At 34.6% G+C, this 25,820-nt stretch overlaps 1 protein-coding gene across 1 annotated transcript in view; it reads right to left on the bottom strand.

Moving 5' to 3' along the window:
* VPS13B (vacuolar protein sorting 13 homolog B) overlaps window positions 1-25,820 on the bottom strand; it is a 743,427-nt gene that overhangs the window by 620,787 nt on the left and 96,820 nt on the right. The window contains exons 13-16 of the mRNA XM_081817134.1: window positions 23,909-24,100; window positions 18,728-18,897; window positions 15,733-15,927; window positions 6,053-6,177 (exon numbers count right to left, since the gene is read on the bottom strand). Coding sequence (XP_081673260.1) covers window positions 6,053-6,177; window positions 15,733-15,927; window positions 18,728-18,897; window positions 23,909-24,100 — 682 coding nt within the window. The remainder of the gene's footprint in view (window positions 1-6,052; window positions 6,178-15,732; window positions 15,928-18,727; window positions 18,898-23,908; window positions 24,101-25,820) is intronic.

The raw sequence follows: 25,820 nt of genomic DNA, 5'->3' as shown, positions 1-25,820 counted from the left end.
TGTCATAAGCAAACAATGAATCATGGAACACTATATCAAAAACTAATGATGTAATGTATGGTGATTAACATAAGAAAATAATAAATAAATAAGACATTCTGTTAAAGAAAATGTTTATCACAAAAGCAGACAGATGAAAATAATCATAGCTCTGGAAAAAAGGAAATTAAAAAGTTCTATCTCCGGGGCATTAAAAACACTCAACTCTATGTTCTCTAACTGTGGTATTATAAAGGACAAGGCAGTTGAGCAAACCTCCTTTTGAAACTTGTGGGGTGGGTTACTTATTCTCTACATTTGCTGATAAATAAATATTGGCATTTTTTTTTAGACTTGAAGGGCCTACCTTCCATTAAAGTTATTCTAGTGTTATTCTGAGCTAGCACGGGAAAATGGCTGCTTCAGTTTCCATTTCAGGGAGGCAAAAGGATCAGTATCTGCTCACTTCTCCTTTAGATACCATGTCAATTACCATGAGCCCACTACCACCACCAAATCCTGTACTTCTTAATTAACACTGAACTGAGACATAGATTCCATAGAAACGTATTCCTCAAACAAATGAACTGCTCAATAACTTCATTATTCAAAACCAACCCGTCTGTTACTGTGCTAAATAAGGAATGGGTGCTTATAGGGATCCCTCAATCTTGTAAATAAATGTGTTTTCCCACATTCCTAGGACTATAAAAATGACTCATGACATATATAAGCAATAATTAGAAAGAGAAGAAACATGAACAGTAAAAGAAAGAACTCTAGAGCTGCCCAACAATGAATCTGGTTACCTCACAAAGTAGCTAAGTCCCTCTGAAAAAAATGTTCAGCCCATGATAGACAACTATAAATCAAAGCTGTGTCATAGACTCAGAAACTAAGATAATGCCCAAGACTCCACGTAACCCTATTAACTACAATTCTATGAGATCATCACAATATCTATATACTGTTATCTATATATTAGGAGATACTAGGAGAGTTCAGATTTATTAGCTGTACTATCTCAACTACCCTCTCAATACATGGAAATCCACTTTTACTACAAGGCAAAAAGCACGCTGAGCCTTTGATGATGATTAACAAAAGATAATGTAGTGTCTTCAGTCCTTCAGGTAAGAAAGACTTTAGAATGAGATAACCTTCCATGAGAATCCTTGCCCAGCCACTGTGTGACTTTGGACAATTTGTGTAACTTCCCTGAATTTTAGTTTTATAAAAGAATATTATGTTAGCTCACAGGATTGTTATGAAAACTTGTTAAACTAAATACCTAATACTGCATTAAAAAGTATTTTCTTTCATATTCTATGCATTCTTTAATAACCTCCTTACAAGTTACCACCTTCGTGTTCTCCAGGACTTTCTTTTTTTTTTTTTAAAGATTTTTTTATTTATTTGACAGAGAGAGATACAGCAAGAGAGGGAACACAAGCAGGGGGAGTGGGAGAGGGAGAAGCAGGCTTCCCGCGGAGCAGGGAGCCCGATGTGGGGCTCAATCCCAGGACCCCGGGATCATGACCTGAGCTGAAGGCAGATGCTTAACAACTGAGCCACCCAGGCGCCCCCTCTCCAGGACTTTCTAAGCCAAAGTAATTTTTCTCTGAACTTCCAAAGTATGTTGCATTGTCTATCTATAAATGAGATCACACTTTTGAACCCTCAATTATAGGAGAAAGTGAATTTGTGACTATAGTATAATTACAGTATTACAAGCCTGATGAAGAAGAAATTGGGTTAATGAATATTTGATTACCTGGCTTAACTTTTAAGTATTCATATTAAACTCAGACATCCTTAATCACATAAAAGTCTAGGCCCAAAAGTAGCCTTCCAAATTCCTCTCCCATGGTATCCATTCACAGATCCAATAGAGCAACCCTGACTTTGTTGAGACTGTATTATCCCCCTAGAAGCCTCCACACCCCAAAACCAACCTCCTCATGTCTGGATATATACCCAATTCAACCAGTAAAACCAAAATTCTACTGCCACTTCTATGAAGCCAACCATGATGTCCCAGGGAAATTTTCTACTTTCTTTAAACTAACAGGACATTTTTCTTAAGCCTCAATTTTGCCATTTAAAGACAACCGTTTTATGTGTCTAGTGTCCTCTCCCACTAGACTGTAAGTTGTCATGCTCAGGGGATATCTCTTACCCTCACTGCATTCTACTGTATTCTTTTCCCAATCCCAACGTGTAGCACAATGCCTATCAAAATACAGAAAATCAAAAAGTATTTATGAATGACATCTAATCTCCTCTAATATAATTGAAGCTTCTTAAGGAAAAGGGAAAATGGCACAGGAATAAAAAATAAACACATACTTTAGGTACTTATTTTTCAATTAAAATTGCAGATCAAGGGGCGCCTGGGTGGCTCAGTTGGTTAAGTATCTGTCTTCGGCTCAGGTCATGATCCCAGGGTCCTGGGATCCAGCCCAACATCAACAGGGAGTCTGCTTCTACCTCTCCCTCTGCTACTCCCCCTGCTTGTGAATGCACTCTCTCTCTCTCTCTAATAAATAAATAAAATATTAATATTTTTAAAAAATAAATTAAAATAAAATTGCAGATCAAGAATGTGCAAATGATCAATGTTCATGTAATACAATACTGTATAGTGACAAAAGCAAACAATCTAAAAACTACATTCTACTGTATCAATGAATCTCACAAACATGTTGAGTGACAGAAGCCAGTCAAAAAGACTATGGACGACTGATTCTATTTAAGTCCAAGAACAGACAAAACTAATCTATGTTAAAAGAAATCAGGATAATGGTTAACCTTGCAGGAGGGTAAGTAAGAGAGGCTTTTGAGATGCTGATGTTACTCTGTTTCTTAATCTTTCTGCTAGTTCCCAAATGTCCAATTCACTTATGAAATACAATATATGTACTTTTCTATAAAATATTAATATTTCAATTAAAAAGTTTAGAAATAGAGAGGACATATTTATTATAGTTTCTCTGTTCTGAAAAAAAAAAAAAGGTTAACTCCAAGAATATATCTAGAAACCTAAAAGCATTACTACTATAGAAATTTGTTTAAAAACTGTCTACAGGAGACCAAGGTTATTCCTACTAGTAATAACAAAAGTTATACTTTGTTGCCCTTTAACCAACACTTTATTGCCCACTTTTAAACATCCCCTTACTAAAAAAGGAGGAAAATTAAAATCTGAATTGCTCAAGATCTCCATCATTAAATATTATTGTCACTGTGTCTTTCCCATTATACCCTACATATTTCAGTCCTGTTCTAAGGGACTAAAAGAATAAGTTAACTTGTTGTAAAGCAATGAAGAAAAAAATGTTTTGAAATATTTACATTTTTATGTTTGGAAAGTGTGTAATACAGAATGAAAGATAAAATATGACCAAAATTTTTTTTTTTTTAAAGATTGTATTTATTTTTGACAGAGAGAGAGAGAGCACAAGCAGGGGAAGCAGCAGGCAGATGGAGAGGGAGAAGCAGGCTCCCTGCTCAGCAGGGAGCCCGATGTGGGACTCGATCCCAGGACCCTGGGATCATGACCGGAGCCGAAGGCAGACGCTTAACCGCCTGAGCCACCCAGGCACCCATGACCAAAATATTTTTGAAAAAAAAATAAATCCCAAGACTGGAGTTTAGTATTAGCTTGCTCATTAAAGCTAAAATATATTAGCATGAACATTCAAATGGGAGAAAAATAACTTATTTTCAATGTTACTTAAGCCACATATTTTTTAAATTAGCAAACCTGATTAAAATATACATTAGTTTCAAATTTCATATATAATTAGTATCAATTTAGACATTTTTAAACAAGAAGTATGAACTATTTTGTTGTTTTACATAAAATCTAGATTTCCATTGCTAACTCAAACATACCAACTAAAATTTTTTTTCATTGTGGTATATGTGTTTCAAAAGCTATGATCTATAGTAAGTATGCTCTTCTCATTATTGAAAAAATATATAGTTATAGATATAAATAGCATCAGACATGTGCTTTAAGAAACTGGAATGTGATTTTTAAAAATCCAGATGAAAGAGCTTGTATAATTTGAGGAAGGGAGATACCATATTGGGAACAGAGCTGACACTTAATGACACAACCAGGGTGCCTTACTAAAATAATCTTCACTCACTACATGAGTTAAATAAAATTCTCAGTTCTCATATGATTTTTATTTAATTCAAGCACTATATGAAACATTTATCTGGTATCTTATTCATTTGATTTAACTAAGATACATCTCAACTTAATGAGTTTTATACGTATTACTTTCAATTTAGAGTTGCTAAGAACAAATTATAATTTACGGTCTATTAATTAAGGGAAATAATGTAAAGAAACTATTTCAAAGCAATATACTCATGTAAAGCGTAGAAAAATATCACTCAAATAATACAGAAGTGGCCTTAAATACAAAAAAGCAAGTCACTACATCAAAAACTAATGATGTAATGTATGGTGATTAACATAACATAATAAAATAAAATTTAAAAAAGCAAGTCACATCCAAATACAAGCATTGTGTTATCTCATGCTTTTAGTATTTAAATGGAATATTTTCTTTTAGATGTCAGCAGACTTAGTTTAAATCACATTTGACAATATTTAAAGTAAGCCCTACATATCCTTAAACCAAGCCTTGCCTATTTAAATATTCAATTTTTTTTCATATAAAGGCTATAATTCATTTTGAAAATTTTGGCTTCTTATTTTCTAAAAAAGCTAAGTATTTTTTATAGTAAATTGCACTGTTTTTCTAAAAATCTCAGTGTTATGAATGATAAATAAATCAGCACATAACTGAGATAACAGTGCTCACAAACATTTATTAAAGTTGATATTGACATACCACTGGGACATATCCCCTGGTATTTCCTAGTAGATCAGAATATAAAACTTGGCTCAAATGCAACATGCTATGTATACACAAATAAAAAGTTAAAAAGTGAATCTCTATAAAACATAATAAATGACATGTGTGGAATATGGATGAATAAGGATAAAATTAAACTTATCAAGAGAAATTAACAATGATCATTTAATAATAGTTTCATTTTATACAAGAACTGATTTCAAGACTTAACTGCAATTTCTGTATTTTTTAATTTTCTGGATCAATAGGCAAATTTTTTGAAGATGTGAGCATTTAATTTACAAATTTCATTTTAAAAGTTATATATTATTAAAGAAATATATTTTTAACAAATGAAGTACTTTAAAGAATATTTTCTAGAAATTATGTTGCTTTTCATAAATAACAGAAAATACATCCTGTAAAAATAAGCCTACTAATTAGGTTGAGAAAGCAAAGACATATTCTAAACAGTAAAAGTAACCTAATTTTAAAATGTAGAAATATTTCACTAGAATTTAATTTCAAGTGTTTAAACCTTATTTCATATCTTCAGTTTTGTTTTTAATACATTAAAGTTTGCTTTCAATTAAAAAAAAAAAGGTATGATGAGTAACTATTGGCTTTCTTTCTATAAACCTCTTCCAACTTAAGGAAATAGGACCTCCAAATAAAGAAACCCAAAACCAAATGAAAATAAAGCCTAAAATCAGTTTCTTTGAAAATGAAGCAACTATAGACATATAAAACACTAAATCTATGTTATGGGTATGCTTTTCTTAGTAGCTAGGAATACACATGAAATTGTTATTTAGGTGATAAATACTCAGGCCTTGATACTAGTTTGCAACTTTTTAATATCTTCGTATCCTCTCTCAAAAAGGAAAAAATAAGGTATTTGCCTTTGCAGTTCCCGGTACAGTATGAAGCAGCAACAGTTTACTACAGTTCCAACATGGCTTAACAGTTAGTACCCCAACAACACTTAACACTACCACAAAAGATACTATGAGCTAGTCACATTTCAGGCATTAAAGAGAGATTTTTAGTGTTTCAGTAAAAGACAGTATAACTTCAGATATTTTTCTAAGGTTTTGTATAAAACTAACACACTTGCATAAGACAGACACAGTTGGGTTTTTCCCCCTTCATAATAAATGAAAATACCATAAACCACATTTTACCATAATACTTACCAGCACGTGGGTAGTTTCAGAAGTTTACCATAAAGAGCAGTGCTGAAAGAGGGAATAATAGGTACAGGTAAGCAGTAAGATCCCCTACAATCCAAAGACGTCAGTCCTGCTTGGAAACCAAATATCTGAAACAAAAAGAAAAGATCCAAATGTTCACAGAGACAAAGTTTTAATAAGCACAGGATGAAATACGTCAGTTTCAATTTGCTCTACAACAGCTGCACACTAAATATGTTCCAATGTCTTTTTCCACTTCCCAAACATCAACATTTTCTTTTATTCAATTTAACACTGACTAAATCCAAATTAAGAGATTTAAATATATAGTATTTCTTTCACTTGCCTGAAAGATCACTGCTTCTAAGTTTCACATTTTATTTCTAAACATAACTCTCATGTAGTGTTTTATTGTCTGCTAAAATGCACACACTTGCTATTAATATAAACTGCCTGTATTGTGCACATTGTAAAAATTAACTGTAATAAATTACTGTTAATATAATTTAATGCCTAAAAGAACATTAATTACAACAAAAACAATCATAAAAATCTATTTTGCCTTCAACTTACATTATGCACACACAAAAAGGATATTCAAATATATCCTAAAAATGTTACATCTTTTCCCTTTCTTCCGTGAAAATTCTAGGGCTGTTTTTCACCCCCAGAAATTTGGTACATGGCATACTCTTCATATGTTTATACTTAAAACGAGGAGATCACACTCAAAAATTTTATAAGCATTCCCTGAAATTCCTGAACAGTATACTTGCTTTAATAGGAAGAATCAATATAACATCACATTATATATGAAACACTACACAGAACTTACTATATTTCTGCTCCAGTTATTTCCAATACGGTAAAAGATAAACATCTCAAACAGGAAACACTAACACACAGGGATACAAAATAGTTACTGTTTTCCAATAACATACAGAAGTAGTTTAAGCCTAACACTTAACTTTATTAATTTTTGTTCCTTAGGTTCATCAAGCACTGACTTTCCTATCTCTAGGATTTATATTAACTGATTAAGTTCTACAGTGAAACATGTTTAAGATTTTTCAATCACTAATTTTCACAACAAAATACTTTCATTTAATGAACTTATAAACTAATGACTAATTTCTTAAAAAGTATTAAACTACTTCCAAATGGTTTCAAAAAGGTATTATGTCCCTATCATTCATCAAACTGAAAAAGTGAAATCATTTGCTCTAAAATCAGTTCTAAGTGAACAAAATAACTTCTTGGAAATGAGACATTAGTTAGAATTACATATTTTTAGAGAAAACTGCATTTCAAAGGACCTACTTACCTAATTACTATCAAAGAAAATGAAAGTGATTAACCTACTATCCTGTAAGTACTACTATCAACCAAGTGGCAAGAAATAGAGAATTGAGAAGGAAAAAAAAAAATGATTCTAATACTTAAATGATGAACCTTAAAAATTAAGTTAGTCACATACATTATCTTTGAAGACTTGTTCTGAGCAACACTGTATACCAAGAATTTCCAGGCACTGTGCAATTTCAGAATTTATTTCCTCTAAAAGGCCCATTTAAAGGATCCTAAAGTCTCTAATTACTAATACCACTTAATATAAAACATTTTAAAAACAATGCCCAACCTCTAAATATTCCTAGAGTATGAATAAGGGTAATATTTTATCATATTAGATTATCTGTGGTCAACTAAGAACTCTCTCAAGGCACTTTCTAATATTCTATGAAATGCCCAACAGTATAATCACAGACACTATCATTAAGTGTACTCAGATGGAAACTGGGTGTAGAGGAGATCCCTGCTGGATGTTTGCAGAACTGCAAAGGACTCTGGGGAAACTGTATCTTATTTCATAATGTTTTTTAAACTTTTACTAAATTTACATGCTGCGCTGAGATGCTTCTAAGGGAACATTCAGGCAAATATAAATTATAATGAAAGAGTGCCTATCTACCACATCAAAAATAATTATTTCAAAATAACCAATTTCTAACTCTCCTTTAAATTACAGTAGATATACACAGGTTTACAATACCTACGTAACCTACTAACTTGTCAACAGCTCTTCATCAAGATTACAAATACTTTATCTAGAAAAAGGGAAACCACCAACGCAACAGGAGTGGAGGTTGTTTCACGAAGGATAATTCATGTATTAATAAACAGAATAAAAGCACTGAACATTGCAAACTAATAGTCTGAACAGTAAGAATGTAAAAAGCAGTTAAGTGTAACTACCAATAAAAATTTTAGCTGAAGGAAATGTCAACTTGAATAAGATGACTTACACATATCACACTAAATGAACAATTCAACATGCAGTGCCACCTTTTAAAAAAATCCAATTAGAAAATAAAAAACATCATCTACATTTTAACACTTTGCAATGTTCTTGAATTAACATCAATAGAAGAAACTGTAGATTTAGAAATATAAAAAACTCCTAGTAAATTTTTAATAAAAGTTAGTATGCTAAATTAGGATTTGCAATGATAAAAGGCAAAAACTATAAAAAATCACACACTAACTGTAAATGAGAAGGAAAACATAGTAATTGTGATGTAAAACAAATCATTTTTATGCTGTTCTCATCATAAGACACTCAGTATAATAGTATAACCAGCATGCTAAAGATATGTTCCTTTCTTAAAGGGACAAACAGAAAAATAAAAATCAAGCATTACCTTCGCTACAATGTTAATCCATAAATATGTTCCATTTCTATCACCAATAATGAAGAAGCAGAAAGAGAAATTAAGGCTCAATCCCATTTACAATTGCACCAAAAACCATAAGACACCTAGGAATAAACCTAACCAAAAAGGTCAAAGACCCGTACTCTGAAAACTACAAAACACTAATTAAAGAAATTGAACAGGACATAAAAAAAGGAAAAACATCCCATTTTCATGGGTTGGAAAATCAAATATTGTTAAAATGTCTATACTACCCAAAGTAATCTACACATTTAATGTAATCCCCATCAAAATAATTTTTCACAGATCTAGAATAAACAATGCAAAAATTTGTATGGAACCACAAAAGACCCTGAATAGCCAAATCAATCCTGAAAAAGAAAAGCTGGAGGCATCACAATTCCAGACTTCAAACTATATTACAAAGCTGTAGGGATCAAAACACTATGGTACTGGCACAAAAACAGACACATAGATCAGTGGAACAGAACAGAAAACCCAGAAATAAACCCACAACTATATGGCCAATTTATATTTGACAAGGCAGGAAAGAATATTCAATGGAAAAAAGATAGTCTAGTCAACAAATGGTGTTGGAAAAACTGGACAGCAACATGCAAAAGAATGAAACTGGACCAGTTTCTTATACCATACACGAAAATAAATTCAAAATGGATGCAAGACCTAAATGTAAGAAACCATAAAAATCCGAGAGAAGAACACAGACAATAATTTCTCTGATATTGGCCATAGCAATTTCTTTCTAGATACGTCTCCTGAGGCAAGGAAACAAAAGCAAAAGTAAATTTTTGGGACTCCATCAAAATAAAAAGCCTCTGCAGGGCAAAGGAAACAATCAACAAAACTAAAAGGCAACCCACAGAATGGGAGAAGATATTTTCAAATGACATATCCAATTAAGGGTTAGTATCCAAAATATATAAAGAACTTACATAACTCAACACCCAAAAAATGAATAACCCAATTTAAAAATGGGCAGAAGACATGAATACACATTTTTCCAAAGAAGATATACAGATGGCCAACAGACACATGAAAAGATGCTTAATATCGCTCATCATCAGGGAAATACAAATCAAAACTACAATGAGATATCACCTCACACCTGTCAGAATGGCTAAAATCAACAACACAAGAAACAACAGGTGCTGGCAAGGATATGGAGAAAGGGGAACCCTTGTGCACTGCTGGTGGGAATGGAACCTGGTCAGCCACTGTGGAAGATAGTATGGAGGTTCCTCAAAAAGTTAAAAATAGAGCTACCCTACAATCCAGCAATTGCACTACTGAGTATTCACCCAAAGAATACAAAACACCAATTCAAAGGTATACATGTACCCTGATGTTTATATAGCAGCATTATCTACAACAGCCAAATTACGGAAATAGCCCAAACGTCCATCCACTGATGAATGGATAAAGATGTGGTGTACACACACATATAATGGAATATTACTCATCCAATAAAAAATGAACTCTTGCCATCTGCAACAACATGGATGGACCTAGACGGTATTATGCTAAGCAAAATAAGTCGGTCAGAGAAAGACAAACACCATATGATTTCATTCATATGTGGAATTTAAGAAACAAGACAAGGGCGCCTGGGTGGCTCAGTTGGTTGGGCAGCTGCCTTCGGCTCAGGTCATGGTCCTGGAGTCCCAGGATCGAGTCCCGCATCGGGCTCCCTGCTCGGCAGGGAGTCTGCTTCTCCCTCTGACCCTCCCCCCCTCATGGTCTATCTCATTCTCTCTCTCAATAAATAAAATCTTAAAAAAAAAAAAAAAAGAAACAAGACAAATGAGCAAAGGAAAAAAAAAAGAGAGAGAGACAAACCAAGAAACAGACTCGTAACTATAGAGAACAAACTGACAGTTATCAGAGGGGAGATGGATGAGGGAATGGGTGAAATAGAAAATAGGTGATGAGGATTAAGGAGTGCACTTGCTGTGATGAGTACTGGGTGTTGTATGGAGTACTGAATCACTATATTGTACACCTGAAACTAATATTACACTGTATGGTACCTAACTAGAATTTAAATCAAAAGTTTTTTAAAAATTTAAAGAATGAAAAATATATATATATAATAGTGTAGCTGCTGTGCATACTTATATGCTGTGTTTTAAAAAATAAAGTTATTATTCAGCATTCCATTTCAAGCTATATACAGAAAATAAATCAGTGAAGTTAACAGGTATTTGCATCCCATGTTTATACCACCATTATAGATATTACCCAAAATGTGGGTACAACCCAAGTATTCATCAATAAAAGAGTGGATTAACAAAATGTGGTATATACATAGAATGTAGTGTTCAGACTCGAACTATAAGCAAGCTTTACAGTATGCTATGACATGAATGAATCTTAGAGACAGTATCCTAATGAAATACAACAGTTAAATGCACATATACTGTGTGATTCCACTAATCTGAGGTACTTAAAGTAGTCAAATTCATAGAGACAGAGTGAAGAATGGTGGTTACCCAGGGACAGAGGAGAGAGGATTTGGAATTATTCTTTAATAGAGATTTAGTATGGGTTGATGAGAAGATTCTGGAGATGGATGGTAAAGACAGTTACACAATTATGAATGTAGTTACTCTCCCTTAACTATACACCAAAAAATTGTTTCAATGGTAATTTTTATGTCAAATGTATTTTACAAAAATAAAAAAAGTAAAATAGTTTAAAAAAGAGTAAACCACATACAGTAATGCACTGGAACATGCAATCCATTTTTAATTTTATCAACTCAAGATTTGTGGAAATTTGTTCTCTTATTAAGTACATCCTAAATTTTGCCTCCTGGCCCACAAAGTCTAACATATTTACTCTCTGACCCTTTAAAGAAAAGTTTGTTGACCCCTGCTGTAGGATATACACTGAAAATTGGATGAGTATAAGGTAAATTTGTCTTCAAATTTGTTAGATCCTACAAAAGTACCGTCCAAAATGATACCAATTTACACACCCATCAGCCATGTATGAAAGCACCACTTCTCCAAATCCCCGGAGAAAACTATTTTCTTGAGGTTGAAAATTACCAAATCTAAACAAAGGATTTTGATTCTACTATAATCTTCTCGATCTCTCTGAAGCATTTGCCATAGCTGATCCTTACGAGTAAGAAGGCCTTAAATTTATATATTATTCTACAGTTTATAGGGTGCCTTCACGAACTTATTCATGTTTCAAACATCAGATGCTTTGCAATGACTTAGCTACTTGATGCCATATATATTCAAAGGATGGGCTTAGCAGTTAAATAAAGAGCACTTGGTAAGACATATGAAAGTTCCATCTGTGGGTTCTCTTCACACATCCAGGCCATCTCTCCCAATTAATAAATTTCACTACATGAAATAGGTGCTATATACCATTTCATCATATAGTCAATACAGTCAAATTTAGGTATACAAAATTAAAAACTTGAGCATTTTGTTTCAGTATTTACTGAAAATTACTTAGGGTCTAAGATGCCACACACATGAAATAAACATTCAAATTCTCTACTGTAATATTTTAACACTATGATGGAAAAATTAATCTTTGTAAACCTCCTCAAAAGTCAGAGTAATTATGCCAAGTAACACGAACTGCTATAAACTCTACAACAAATCAGTATTTTGAGTCGGTTCCAAATAGTACAAATATAAACTAAAACTCTCTAACAAATCCTGAACGTTTACAAATGTACCAGGCCAGGGACACCTGGGTGGCTCAGTTGATTAAGCATCTGCCTTTGGCTCAGGTCATGGGATCAAGTCCAGCATCAGGCTCCCTGCTCAACGGGGAGTCTGCTTCTCCCTCTGCCTGCCGCTCCCCCCTGCTTGTGCACTCTCTCTCTGTGACAAATAAATAAAATCTTAAAAAAAAAAAAAAATGTACCAGGCCAGGGGTGCCTGGGTGGCTCAGTGGGTTGAGCATCTGACTCTTGATTTCGGCTCAGGTCATTATCTCTCAAGTCTTAGGATCAAGCATCCCCCACCACCACTCCCCAAGGCAGGCTCCAAGCTCAGCACATTCTTCTCCCTCTGACCATCCCCCCTGCCCACGTGCTCTCTAAAATAAAAATTCTTAAAAAAAAAAAAAAAGTACCAGGCCACTGAAGAAGCATCAAAAATACAATGATATATTCAAGACTCAAGGCTTTATTTTTTTAAATATTCAATATTCTTTTTTTCAAGATTTTATTTAGTTGAGAGAGAGAGCACGAGTGCACAGGAGAGAGCATGAGTTGTGGGGGGGGAGCAGGGAGAGGGAGAAGCAGGCTCCCCACTGAGCGGAGAGCCTGACTCAGGGCTCAATCCCAGGACCCTGGGCTTATGACCTGAGCAGAAGGCAGCAGCTTAACCAAATAAGCCACCCAACTGCCCCAAAATACTCAATATTCTTAATATCAATGACAAGTTTTTCTACATATAATATTCCTGCTCTGCCTAACACCAAACCTCCTAGAACATAGCTTATCCATTACACATAGCTCTAGTCAAATTAACCAAAATATAAAAGACAATTAGTATGCATAAAAGCAAAAGACCTTTTTCCAAAACATAACTTTATCCAGATTACACTGTAACTAACTTTTACATTACCCTGGAAAATTTTTTTTAAGATTTTACTTATTTATTATTTGAGAGAGAGAAAGAGAGCCTTAGCTGGGAGGGGCAGAGGGAAAAGAGAGAGAGAATCCTTAGCAGACTCTAAGCTGAGCACAGATCTGAACACGAGGTTCAATCTCACAACCCTGAGATCATGACCTGAGCCAAAATCAAGAGTCACTCACCTGACTGAGCCACCTACATTACCCTGGAAATTTAAGTGCGCTTTTAAAATGATAACAGTAGTAGTAAACAACTATCCCAGTAACTTTTATCTCAGTATGGAGGACAACCATATTGGTGACTATTGGCTTTGGCGACCATTCTCCTTAAGGACAGGACATGCCTTATTCATCTTCAATGCTGAGTGTCTGCAATATGTAAAGAATCTAATATTTACCAAATTGATGAATCCTACCTAAGTAGACTACCTCGGAAAGATTAGAGAACTGCCTGAAATTAGTCCTGTTTCAATAAAACAAGGCAAATATTCCCAACATTATAATCTGATATTCAAGTCATACCAATATTTAAAAAAATACACTTCAGTGTATTAATTATGGGAATGAATAAAAAGGCACAAGTATAAAATATTACCTATATATCTAGCTTTCAAAATTACTTTCTGCTACTCTCCACACGACATAAAACACTGTGATAGATAATTCTAATAATGGCCCTAATGAATCATACTTTCCTGTGTCCACACCCCTTCACAACCTGACAGTATCACTCTCTCATTAAGCAAGGGAGTGGAGTCTCTTCCATCCTCTTAAAAATGGGCTTTGCATGAACTTCTAGGAAAACATGTTCTTCTACTCTCCATGGTTTGAAAACAAATTTCACCACCTTAAACTAGAGGTGATGTAAAACTTTTATTTACATTGGTTTCTTTTTATTCTACAAATAGACAAGTATTTAAGAACTTTCAAACATGGAACAATGAAGCATGAACCAATAAAATCTACTTCTGGAGTTCTCTAATTTTGGAGTCCTTTACGTGAAATTTAGTGTATTTTTAGTTCTTATTCTTGAATATAAGTCTGTAAAGTTTTCTTTAATCCATAAAAGAATTTGATTAGATATATGCTATCTCTACTTAGACTATACATCTGTGTTTGCTTTGCAAAAACACTACTCAACATTTGATTTTATCTTTACGTACCTACAATGGGATGTTTTTGTTGTTGCTGTTTTTTGAGAGATAGTGCACCTGTGCACGTGCAACAGAGGCAGAGAGGAGGGGCACAGAGAGGGGTAGGAAGAGGAAGAAAGAGAATCTTAAGCAGGCTCCACGCTCAGTGCAGAGCCCAATGCAGAGCTGGATCTCACAATCCTGAGATCATGACCTGAGCAGAAATTGAGAGTACAACACTTAACCAACTGAGCCACCCAGGCACACCTGGGATATATTATTTACCAAGAAAATACGTAAGAGCTGAGTATATAGCCTCCAGTAATTAATGTTATATAACTCGATTTAAACCATTAAGAGTTCTCTCTTTGTATCAAGAAATTAACATGAATTCAGTTAAGAGGAAAGTAACTAAAAAAAAACAATGTGTTACGTTCCCCTCAAAGAAATCATGAGTCTTTAAAACACTCTTATAAACTAAGTGTTCCTGGGGCGCCTGGGTGGCTCAGTCGTTAAGCGTCTGCCTTCGGCTCAGGTCATGACCCAGGGTTCTGGGATCAAGCCCCACATCAGGCTCCCTGCTCCGCTGGAGGCCTGCTTCTCCCTCTCCCACTCCCCCTGCTTGTGTTCCCTCTCTCACTGTCTCTCTGTCAAATAAATAAATAAAATCTTTAAAAAATAAAAAAATAAATAAACTAAGTGTTCCTTCACACTAATTATAATTATCATTGATGACATATAAAATCTTCAAAAACCAGGGCGCCTGGGTAGCTCAGTCCTCTGAGTGACCAGCTCTTGGTTTCAGCTCAAGTAATGATCTCATGGGTCATGAGACTGAGGCTGCATTAGGCTCCATTCTCAGCAAGGAGTCAGTTTGAAGATTCTCTCCCTCTGCCCCTTCCCCTTACCTCTAAAGTAAATATTTTTTTAAAAATCTTCAAAAACCATAATTAACATTATAAACATATAGACATAAACATACAAACATATAAACATCCAGCTATTAATTCAAAAAAATTGGGTAACTTTAAAATAGGTACACTTTCATTTAATTATGTTGAATAATGAATATATCTATTATGTATCATTTAAATCTCATCTTATGGGGGTACTAATTCTATGAAGTTACAACTCCAAGAAAAAAGATATTTAATTAATTCTCCCAAAGCCAAACAGATACTAATAAACAAGAAAATCCACTTTTCCTACCTTAAGATAGCAGTGTGCATAGCAATAATGAAGCAGATTATCAGAAGGCTGAGTAAGGCTGCTGACCACATGCACCAACTGTTCAGCATACATTGGCACAGAATGTTCCAGATTAATTTTATCCACTAATATCTGAATGGATGGCAAAGGCCGAAGTGACTGGAAGTTTGTAGTATTCAGGAAGTTACTTGAGTTCTGGAAAATAATAGAGTTCACTTTATATTTCAGGAAAACAGTGACTGACATGCAATGCCCCCATACAAGCCTCAGACGGGCACATTTTGCAACGTTATCAAATCAATCTAGAAATGATGATTTTCTACAGAACTCTCTTACCATAACCAAATACAAATGCCTTCTATATATTTTCAAGTATGTCCTAGATTTCAAAATGCATATTTACTATAAAATTATTACTACCCATTTAGCTAAACTTTTATTTTTCAATCAACTGGAATAGCTCACTATGTGCTCCTCAGTACATTTAATGGTATTTTCTTAAGCTCAACCATTCCCAAATATTGACCTAGATATCCCAGAGCCACCCACCATTTGTCTTCCTGTGCTTTATTCACATTTAGATGATGAAGAGACTAAGAAGACTACTCAGACAGTTTCAAAGACACAAGAAGCAAAATTTGCAAGGAGGAATAACTTCTGATCCATATCATATCTACTAATAATACACATGTTAAAGGCTCATAAAATCCTAAGAATCTCAAGTTAGGCTTGGTACTTTCACTGTTACAGAACCTAAGCTTCCAAGTAAATGCAAGTAGGTATCAAGATGTCCAGAGTATGAACCCTCATTAGCAAGCAACTCCTTCTGGTCCTAAAACTAACTTATTCCCTTAAAATGCCATACTGTCATTCTCAATGAGAAACTGTATGACCTTAGACATACGCGAAAATCCACGGAAGAGAGGTTTCACTGTTTTGTCTGTCTTTCATTGTCACAACAACTGCGGAGTAGTACTAGCATTTAGCAGGGATTGGCTAAAGATAGTAAATGATACATAAAACTTTCCCTGTCCAAAAAGCCAACAGTGCCATTATTGAGAAACACTGTGCCTAAAATTGACTAAGTTGAACATACTTGTTTGAACACGCTTTTTTAACTTTTTACTAATTTTTAAACCACCACTTACTAATCAATTACTCTTTTAAGCAACTTTGGATTATTAAGGTACAACATACGGTAAAGCACACAAATCTTAAGTGGAGAGCTCAATAAAATTTTACATCTATAACTACCACACATTTCAAGTACTCTACAATATATCCCTTCTCAGGCGATAGATCAGATCACTGCCAGAGGTAGCCAATATTCTCACTGCAATCACCACAGACTAGTTTTGCCTGTTCTTGAACTTTACAGAATCATACAGTACATGCTCATGACTGCCTACTTTAATAAAACATGCCATCTGTAAGAATTATCTATGTTGTTCCACTCATGGAGTTAACAGTCATTATTACAAAACAGCTATTTCTAATAATAGTTCTTGTCTTGAGCTCACACTTTCTGGTATTAAAACAGCCACACTGTATTTCCTGTGATTCGCATTTAAATTGTTTTCCATCCTTTTATTTCTAATTTGTGTTACAGTTTTCAGTTAGAGAATGGGATTTGTTGTTGCTTTTTTTATAGATTGAGGTATCTTGTGAAACCTTCCACCTTTTTGTCTCTATCTTGAACTCATTACTCACAGCTGCTTCGAAGTTAATGTCTAATACTGACATACTTTTTCTCTGCTGAAATTTTCTCCAGATGATCTCTTTACCCAGCAACACAACAATTGTAAGTGGACAATATGGAGCAAATACACAAAATGAAACTATCGTATCATAGTCAATTCCCTGTCATACTTCCACAAGTTCTTATTTAAAGTTAGGACAGTTCTTATTTCTATAATCATCATTATGTAGATATCAAAAGAAATATAACAGAAAAACCCTAAAGATAACAAATACATTATGTATATGGCAAACTCAGAAAGCAATACATTATATATGGCCTAAATCAAGTGAAGCATCTAAGAAGTCCTCATTAACAATAAAGTAGTAATTACTGTGTTCATAACATGTGCAAAATGATTTATGTGCATTATCTCATCTAATATTAAAAATAATTCTAAGAGGTAGATACTGTAAGGGAACAGCTCTGTGCCAGCATTCTGACAATCTTACACAAATCCATGTAGACCATAAAGGCAAGATGCAACCACAGCAGACCTAAGCCGTGTGGAATATCCTGTGACTTTCACAACATGAGAAGATAGGGGGGTCTTGCAAAGAGCTTCTGAAAGACCACTTCTCACCTTCTTTTGAGGGAGACTGCTATGAGATATTTTCTCATCAGTATCCCACATTCAGGTGAGATATGGGGTTTCCACTTACTATTCTCAATGTACAGCTGTAATCTATGTAACTGCTTAGATGAAATGTGGAATTGAATCCTTGACAAAATAGTACTGTACTTAATGGTGTGCTGCACGTGTGTGCTGCAGGTCATTTTGGCCTTCTGGTTTCAAGGTTGTCCTGAAAGAGACACAGCAAGCTGACACCATTAATGATTTGCTCTTATGTTTTATGTAAGTAATAAACTATCTGAATCCATATAGGCTTACTGCTTCTTTACCAGCTGAATCTGTCAGCCCACTTGAAAAATATTCTTGTTTTGTTTTTCAGAAACAGGTTTAGAGATACAAAGTGTCATAGTTTGTATATTAGACTGACTTCCAGGCCCACGATCTCTTCAACATTTCTTGATACAGTCTTAGCTTGAGGTTATTTATATATAATATATATGTGTACACACATACACACACACTTAAAAATTAACAATCATAGTTACATTGTTTTAACATCACCATGGATAATTATATAAGCACTTATTCTTTTACTCTATCACCTTCCTCTTATAATATCATAGGACTTGCAAATATGCATGTATGAGAAAAAAAAAAAAAAAGTAGTGAACTGCAAAATATACCTTTTCTCCCATAATGACAGGTAGCAAATGATCCAACAAGTTGAATTCAGCCATGAAAATAGTACAGGTACATTTGAGGAGAGTAACACTTGTATGTCGAGTAGGAATATATTCCTCCAAAGATGCCACTTCTTCAGGATTCAGTATTGTTTCATTTTCATCCTTAATATCTAAAAATGAAATCATGAAAATTTAATAAAATATTATTTTTAAATAATTGAATTAATTGGTTCCCAAATTTTAAGGTCAAATAGTATTTTTCTTTTCAACAATGAAGCAATTGCAAACTAATGTGTTACCTTTAACAAATATAAGTTAAACTTATATAAGTTACTGTAGAATATAAATGTAGGTCTTTGCTATATAAAAATTTACATATTTGATTTTAAATTATTTTTTAAATATTTTAAAGGAATTTTTAATCTCTTTTGTTAAAAGAATAACAGCTTCTGTTCATAAAAATACCATTAAGATGATGCAAAAGCAAGGCACAAACTGGCAGAATATATTTGCCATAGATAGATGGATATAGATATCTATATAAAGGACCCACAGCATATTAAAAATTTTTTAATGTAAAACCTTTTAAAAATCAATAATAAACAACTGAATAGAAAAATGGGCTACAAAGCCTTGAACAAGCAAAGGATAGTATTTCTAAATGGCCAAAAATCCTATGGAAAGCTAGATAACATCATTAGGCATCAGATAAATGCAAATGAAGTTACATGACAGCATCACAGACCCACTAGAATGGTTAAAATGAAAAAGACTAATACTGGGTGTTGGCAAGCATGCAAACCAAACATCAGCAAACCTTTTACATAAACAGCCATTTAGAAACTATTCTAGCCTTTGTGGGCCATACAGTCTAGCACAACTACTCAACTCTGCCACTGTAGCACAAAAGCAGCTACAGACAATACCAAACTCTATGAGCAAGATTATGTCCTGATAAAACTTTACCTATGGAAACTGAAAATTAAATTTCATATAGTTTTCATGGGTCATAAAATACGATTCTTTTATTTTTTCAAAAGATTTTATTTATTTATTTGACAGAGAGAGAGAGAGCGAGAGAGGGAACACAAGCAGGGGGAGTGGGAGAGGGAGAAGCAGGCTTCCCGTGGAGCAGGGAGCCTGATGCGGGGCTCGATCCCAGGACCCTGGGATCATGACCTGAGACGAAGGCAGACGCTTAACGACTGAGCCACCCAGGCACCCTTTCCTAATTATTTAAAAACACAAAACCCACTATCAACTCATGTGCTGCACAAAAAGAGGCAGTAAGTCATAGTTTGCCAGCCCTGGCAATTAAAACTCTCCAAACCACTGATAAGAACGTAAAGTGGTCCCACTTGGGAAAACAGTTCGGAAACACCTACTAAAAGTGAATATTTGCAATCCTTTTACCTGAGTGGTTCTACTCATACATGCCCAACAGAAAGGAGTACACATGTTTACCAAAAGGCATGTACTAGAATGTTTGTGGCATCACTACCATAACTAACCAAAAACTAGAAACTAAATACTCATCAACAGTAAAATGGATAAATGGTGGTATATTCACACAATGACACACTATATAATAATGAAATAAATCTCATAAACAAGCTAAAGCTAAAGCCAGAGACAGAAGATACATATTGTGTGATTCCATTTATATGAATTATAAGCTAAGCAAAAACTCAATCCAAGAAGTTAGAAGTAAGGAGAGCGGTTACCCTTGGGGTCAAAGGAGTAAAGAGAATAGAGCACAAAGGGGACTTCTGGAGTGCTGCTAAGGTTCCATTTCTTGAACAGTTATATAGATGTGGTTAAGTTTGCAAAATTCATAGAACTATACCCTTAGGTTTTGTGCTTTCCAATATGTATATTACACCACAATAAACAGCTTCTAGAAAGTGGATAAGTACTTAAGATGTAATACATATGTACTCATTTACATGCACATTATGTATGTAGAAGCAGCTCTCACTTTGCACAGTTCTGGGTATACAACAGTTTCAATTATCTTGTTTTAGTTAAAAAATGCCAGTTCCCCCAAAAACAGTTCAAATATCAGTTACCACAGTATAGTAAGAGCATAAAGTACAAACCTTACTGCAAGTTCTTCAATCCACAAATCATAACATAGATAAAAGATGTGCATCATGATCAGTGACCAATCACGTCACTTCTTTCAAAGTCAGTCAGGTTTGGTTACTGGTATCCCATATCTGTTATTTAACTCCCAGACAGCAAAGCATGTAGCTGTACTGCCTCCTTGTTTACCAGTAATAAACCCATGTGACATTTTACAAAAATGGGTAATTGGAACAGAACTGGCAATCAAAGATGAAAGTGCAGCAAAGAAACAAAGACTGACAAAATACAAGGAGTTACAGAAGAAATAGCTAACTGTGGGAATATCAACTCTGTACCCTTGGAGAGACTTCAGATATGAAGCCAGGGGAATTAGTGAAGACAGACTTATCAATGTTGATGAGGAAAGTGGTTGTGATAAAAAGAACGAAGAAAGGGGCGCCTGGGTGGCTCAGTCATTAAGTGTCTGCCTTCAGCTCACGTCATGATCCCAGGGTCCTGGGATCAAGCCCCACATCGGGCTCTCTGCTCGGCGGGAAGCCTGCTTCTCCCTCTCCCACTTCCCCTGCTTGTGTTCCCTTTCTCGCTCTCTCTGTCAAATAAATAAATAAAATCTTTAAAAAAAAAAAAGAAGAACGAAGATGTCTAAAGATGTCCCAGAGGAAGTGATGCAAACAAAATACTTCCCATTAAAGGAACTCTCAGAGGTTTTCACGACACTGAAATGTATGGGAATCTGATCCAAACTTAGAACAATCTGCCAAAGCATAGGAAAGAGTCACTCTATATTGTAAGTTACAGGACAAGGAGACAAGCACCGTTTAAACTACTCTTAAGTTTCTCTTTTTTAAGAAATAAAACTCTTACTTTACTATTCCCTTTTTTTCATTTCTATATACTTTCAAACCAATAGTAAGAGAGCTTTTAGTGTTTTGACAAAAATATCCAAAAGTGTGAAACAGTTTCAATTTGTCCCACTGATTATGATCACTTTCCATGATATCAGCTGGCACATTTTTATGATTCCTAATTACCATGGAAAGTGAGAATTGTCTGTATATTAAACTAAAGTGAACTAACAGCAATATATATATATATTCACACACATATATAGTTTATATATATATGGATATACAGATATGTAGAAAAATAGATATAGATGTGTGTGTGTGTGTCACATTCTTGAGACGATAAACTGCTTCAGATAAAAATTCATGTTATATATACTTGTGTGTGTGTAGGGAATCATTCCACTGTCAAAGAGACAGCTAACTACAATCTTTCTTTTAGCAATAAAACCCTCTGAATTGAAGTCTGGTACTGAGGTTTCCAGAGACTACTATACTTTCCAGTATCCCTGCTGCTAGGTATAGGGACATGTTACTAAGTTTTGGTAAATGGGATGACAGAGCCATGTCATTAAATAAAACCACATACCTACCAATTTCTCTTGCTCCACCTTTCCTGTTGATTCAAATTAAATATTATAATCATGGTCCAACATTTACCACGAAGATGAGGTATATCTCAAAGAATGGTAGAATAATAAGACAAAGAATTCTGGGTCTAGAGACAACCTCAAGCAATAGTTACCTTATCTGCTAGAGCACCTACCAGCTTGGATTTTTACATGAGAAAAACAAATTAGGTATTGATATTTGTGTGAACCTAAGTTTTCATTTCTCTGGCATAAATGCCAAAGAGTACAGCTGCTGGGCTATATAGTAGTTGCAGGTTTAGTTTTAAAGAAATTGACAAACTGTTTTCAGAAGTAGTATAGGTTTTACATTCCCACCAGCAATGATGAGTGATCCTGTTTCTTCACATTCTCCCCAACATTTGGTACTACCACCGTTTTTATTTTAGCCATTTTATACACACTTTTCTAGCCCTTTAAAGAGTGTCTGAGATGGAGTAGGCATGCAAGCAAGGTGCAAGAAATGAATGCATAAACATGTCAAGCACTTACTAGGTACTGGACACAGTGTTACATGCTATTACATGTACTGATCTTTGGAAACGGGTCCTACTAGTGTAATATTTAGATAACGGTAAATTTGCTATGACAAAAGTCAAGTAAAGTTTGAACAGCAGCAGAAGTTTATTTCATATAACAATCTGAGTCTAAAGGATCCAGAGATGACAGTGCTACCATGCTACCAAAGATCCAGGTTCTTGCTGTCTTGTTGCTGTTATCCTTAGCAGGCAACTTTCATTTCAGGGTCAAAGATGGCAGCTCCAACTCCTGCCATTATAATTTTTTCCAGCCAGAAGGAAGGGGTAAAGAAGAAAAGGAAGGTATGTGCATTTCCTTTTAAAGTCACCGCCCCAAAATTCACTTAAAGTTCTGTTCCCATCCCAGCAGTCAGAACCTTGAGTCCTGTGACTATACCTGGGATGTGTCATCTTTACTTTTATCCTAAGAATTGTTATCATAGAAACTTCTTTTACTATAAAATAAGGGGATAATGGATAAGGGGGAGATAATTTAACCATCTCTGTTACAATAATTAAACTCATTATTGAGATAGAGAAATGAAAAATCAGTGATGTCACTTACATATCCTAACTTTAAAAGCAGGGGTCAGAATTCAAGCCATAGTCTGACACTATATTATTATTATATTATACTATTATATCCTACTCTAGAGTGCTTTATTGCATAAAAAATGAATTTGTATTTTAGGAAACCATGACACCTTCATGCCACATAGAGAAAATTAGGTGTACAACAAATTCTTTTTTTATCAGTAAGACCTACATCTCCTTGAATGCTAAGTTTATATGTTTAGAGTCCATCTTCATGTCTGCTCTTCAGAAACCACAAAGGTGGGAAAATGGTATTTCAGGAATATACACTGGGAAAAGTATCAAAAAGTCTGGTAATAAAATGCTGACAAATACTGGCAAATAAAGTACTTATGTAAATAATTTCCAAATCTTGACCTCTCCCATAACTTCTACATACAACTAAATACATGAAAATCAGATAGGCAAACTACACAAAAAAGTATACTTTAGCAAACTACAACAAATTGGATTATATAATCATTCAAATCAACTAGCAAGAGATTCAAAATGAGGCCAAAAACAAACCTGGTTTTAGCCCACTGTATGGTTCATATTCATGTTCCAAGGCACAAACAATCATTTTCAAAATTCTATGTACTGCACTGCTATCCAAACGAAAATCAAGAGGACCTATAACAAGGCTTTTTGTAGATTTCTCCTGAACTGTTCCCATATCCTCACTTTTTCCTGAAGAAAAGTCTTGTTGATTTGTAGAACCTACAAGAAACCACATCTTATATTAATATTTTAAGCAATTAGATATACCAATTGTAGTATTACTTTTATCTTTTAGCTTATAGCTTAATGCCTTAAAACCAATTCTCCATTGGTTGAATAATCAGAACACTGCCAATCTGTATTTTTCTCTACATAAATGAGATGGTTATTATTAACAAAAAAATATTGATTCAAATAACAATTACCCCCATAATCTATTTAATGTTACAGGAAGTGCGATAAAATTGAAATAGTCATTCTTAGAAAATTAGTCTCTAAAATCTAACTGGCTAATATCCATATCCAGTAATTCTATACACAATACTATGATGTTGACTGAGAAGGGGGAGTAGTGGAAGTTGCATTTTACTCTTTTATCTTAGAAATTTCCCTGAAAAAATGTTCACAGGGTGCTGTGACAGGTGTATAGTGATCATGGAAGAGAACAATAGGTTTTACCTGCTTTAAACTTTTTCCAGAATAAAATTACTATGTCCATGCTTCATGGTACAGAACCCAAATTCTTCAATCCCTTATCTGCCCACTATTGAAGAGGAAACCAACAGCTGTCTTCTAAGAAAAACATCGGCTCTACCTACAGGTATTTCTCTTTATCTAATATGTACACTCCATACATTAGAGATTTGTTCTTAATACATAAATCCACTGTTATAAGTGACAACATATGATAATTTCTAATTTTTTTTCAGACTCATAATTAAGAGTCTCTTACGGTTTGTCTCTCTCTCTGATTTCATCTTGTTTTTCCCTCTCTTCCCCTATGATCCTCTGTTTTGTTTTTTAAACTCCACATAGGAGTGAAATCCGATGAAAATTGTCTTTTGCTGACTGACTTACTCCAGTTAGCATAATACCCTCTAGTTCCATCCACATCACTGCACATGGCAAGATTTCATTTTTTTGATGGCTGAGTAGTATTCCATCGTATATATATACCACATATTCTTTATCCATTCATCTGTCGATGGACATCTCGGCTCATTCCATAGTTTGGCTATTGTGGACATTGCTGCTATAAACACTGGGGTACAGGTGGCCCTTCGGATTACTACTTTTGTATATTTGGGGTAAATCCCTATTAGTGTAATTGCTGGGCCAAAATAGAGCAGGGTAGCTCTATTTTCAACTTTTTGAGGAACCTACATAGTATTTTCCAGAGTGCCTGTACCAGCTTCTATTCCCACCAACAATATAAGAGGGTTCCCCTTTCTCCACACCCTCACCAACATCTGTTGTTTCTTGACTTGTTAACTTTAGCCATTCTGACTGGTGTGAGGTGGTAACTCATTGTGGTTTTCATTTGTATTTCCCTGATGCCAAGTGATGTGGAGGATTTTTTCATGTGTCTGTTGGCCATTTGTATGTCTTCTTTGGAGAAACATCTTTTCATGTCTTCTGCCCATTTTGATTAGATTATTTGTTCTTTGGGTGTTGAGTTTGATAAGTTCTTTATAGATTTTGGATATTAAGTCCTTTATCTGATAAGACATTTGCAAATATTGGGCACCTGGGTGGCTCAGTCGTTAAGTGTCTGCCTTCGGCTCAGGTCATGATCCCAGCGTCCTGGGATCAAGCCTCACATCAGGCTCCCTGCTCGGCGGGAAGCCTGCTTCTCCCTCTCCCACTCCCCCTGTTGTGTTCCCTCTCTCACTGTGTCTCTCTGTCAAATAAATAAATAAAATCTTAAAAAAAAAAAAAA

This window comes from Leptonychotes weddellii, chromosome 4 (assembly GCF_054177405.1).
Source record: "Leptonychotes weddellii isolate Sample4059 chromosome 4, ASM5417740v2, whole genome shotgun sequence".
Classification (NCBI taxonomy): domain Eukaryota; kingdom Metazoa; phylum Chordata; class Mammalia; order Carnivora; family Phocidae; genus Leptonychotes; species Leptonychotes weddellii.
Note: the sequence above shows the minus strand (reverse complement) of the source record. Positions and strands in the feature narration are given on the sequence as shown.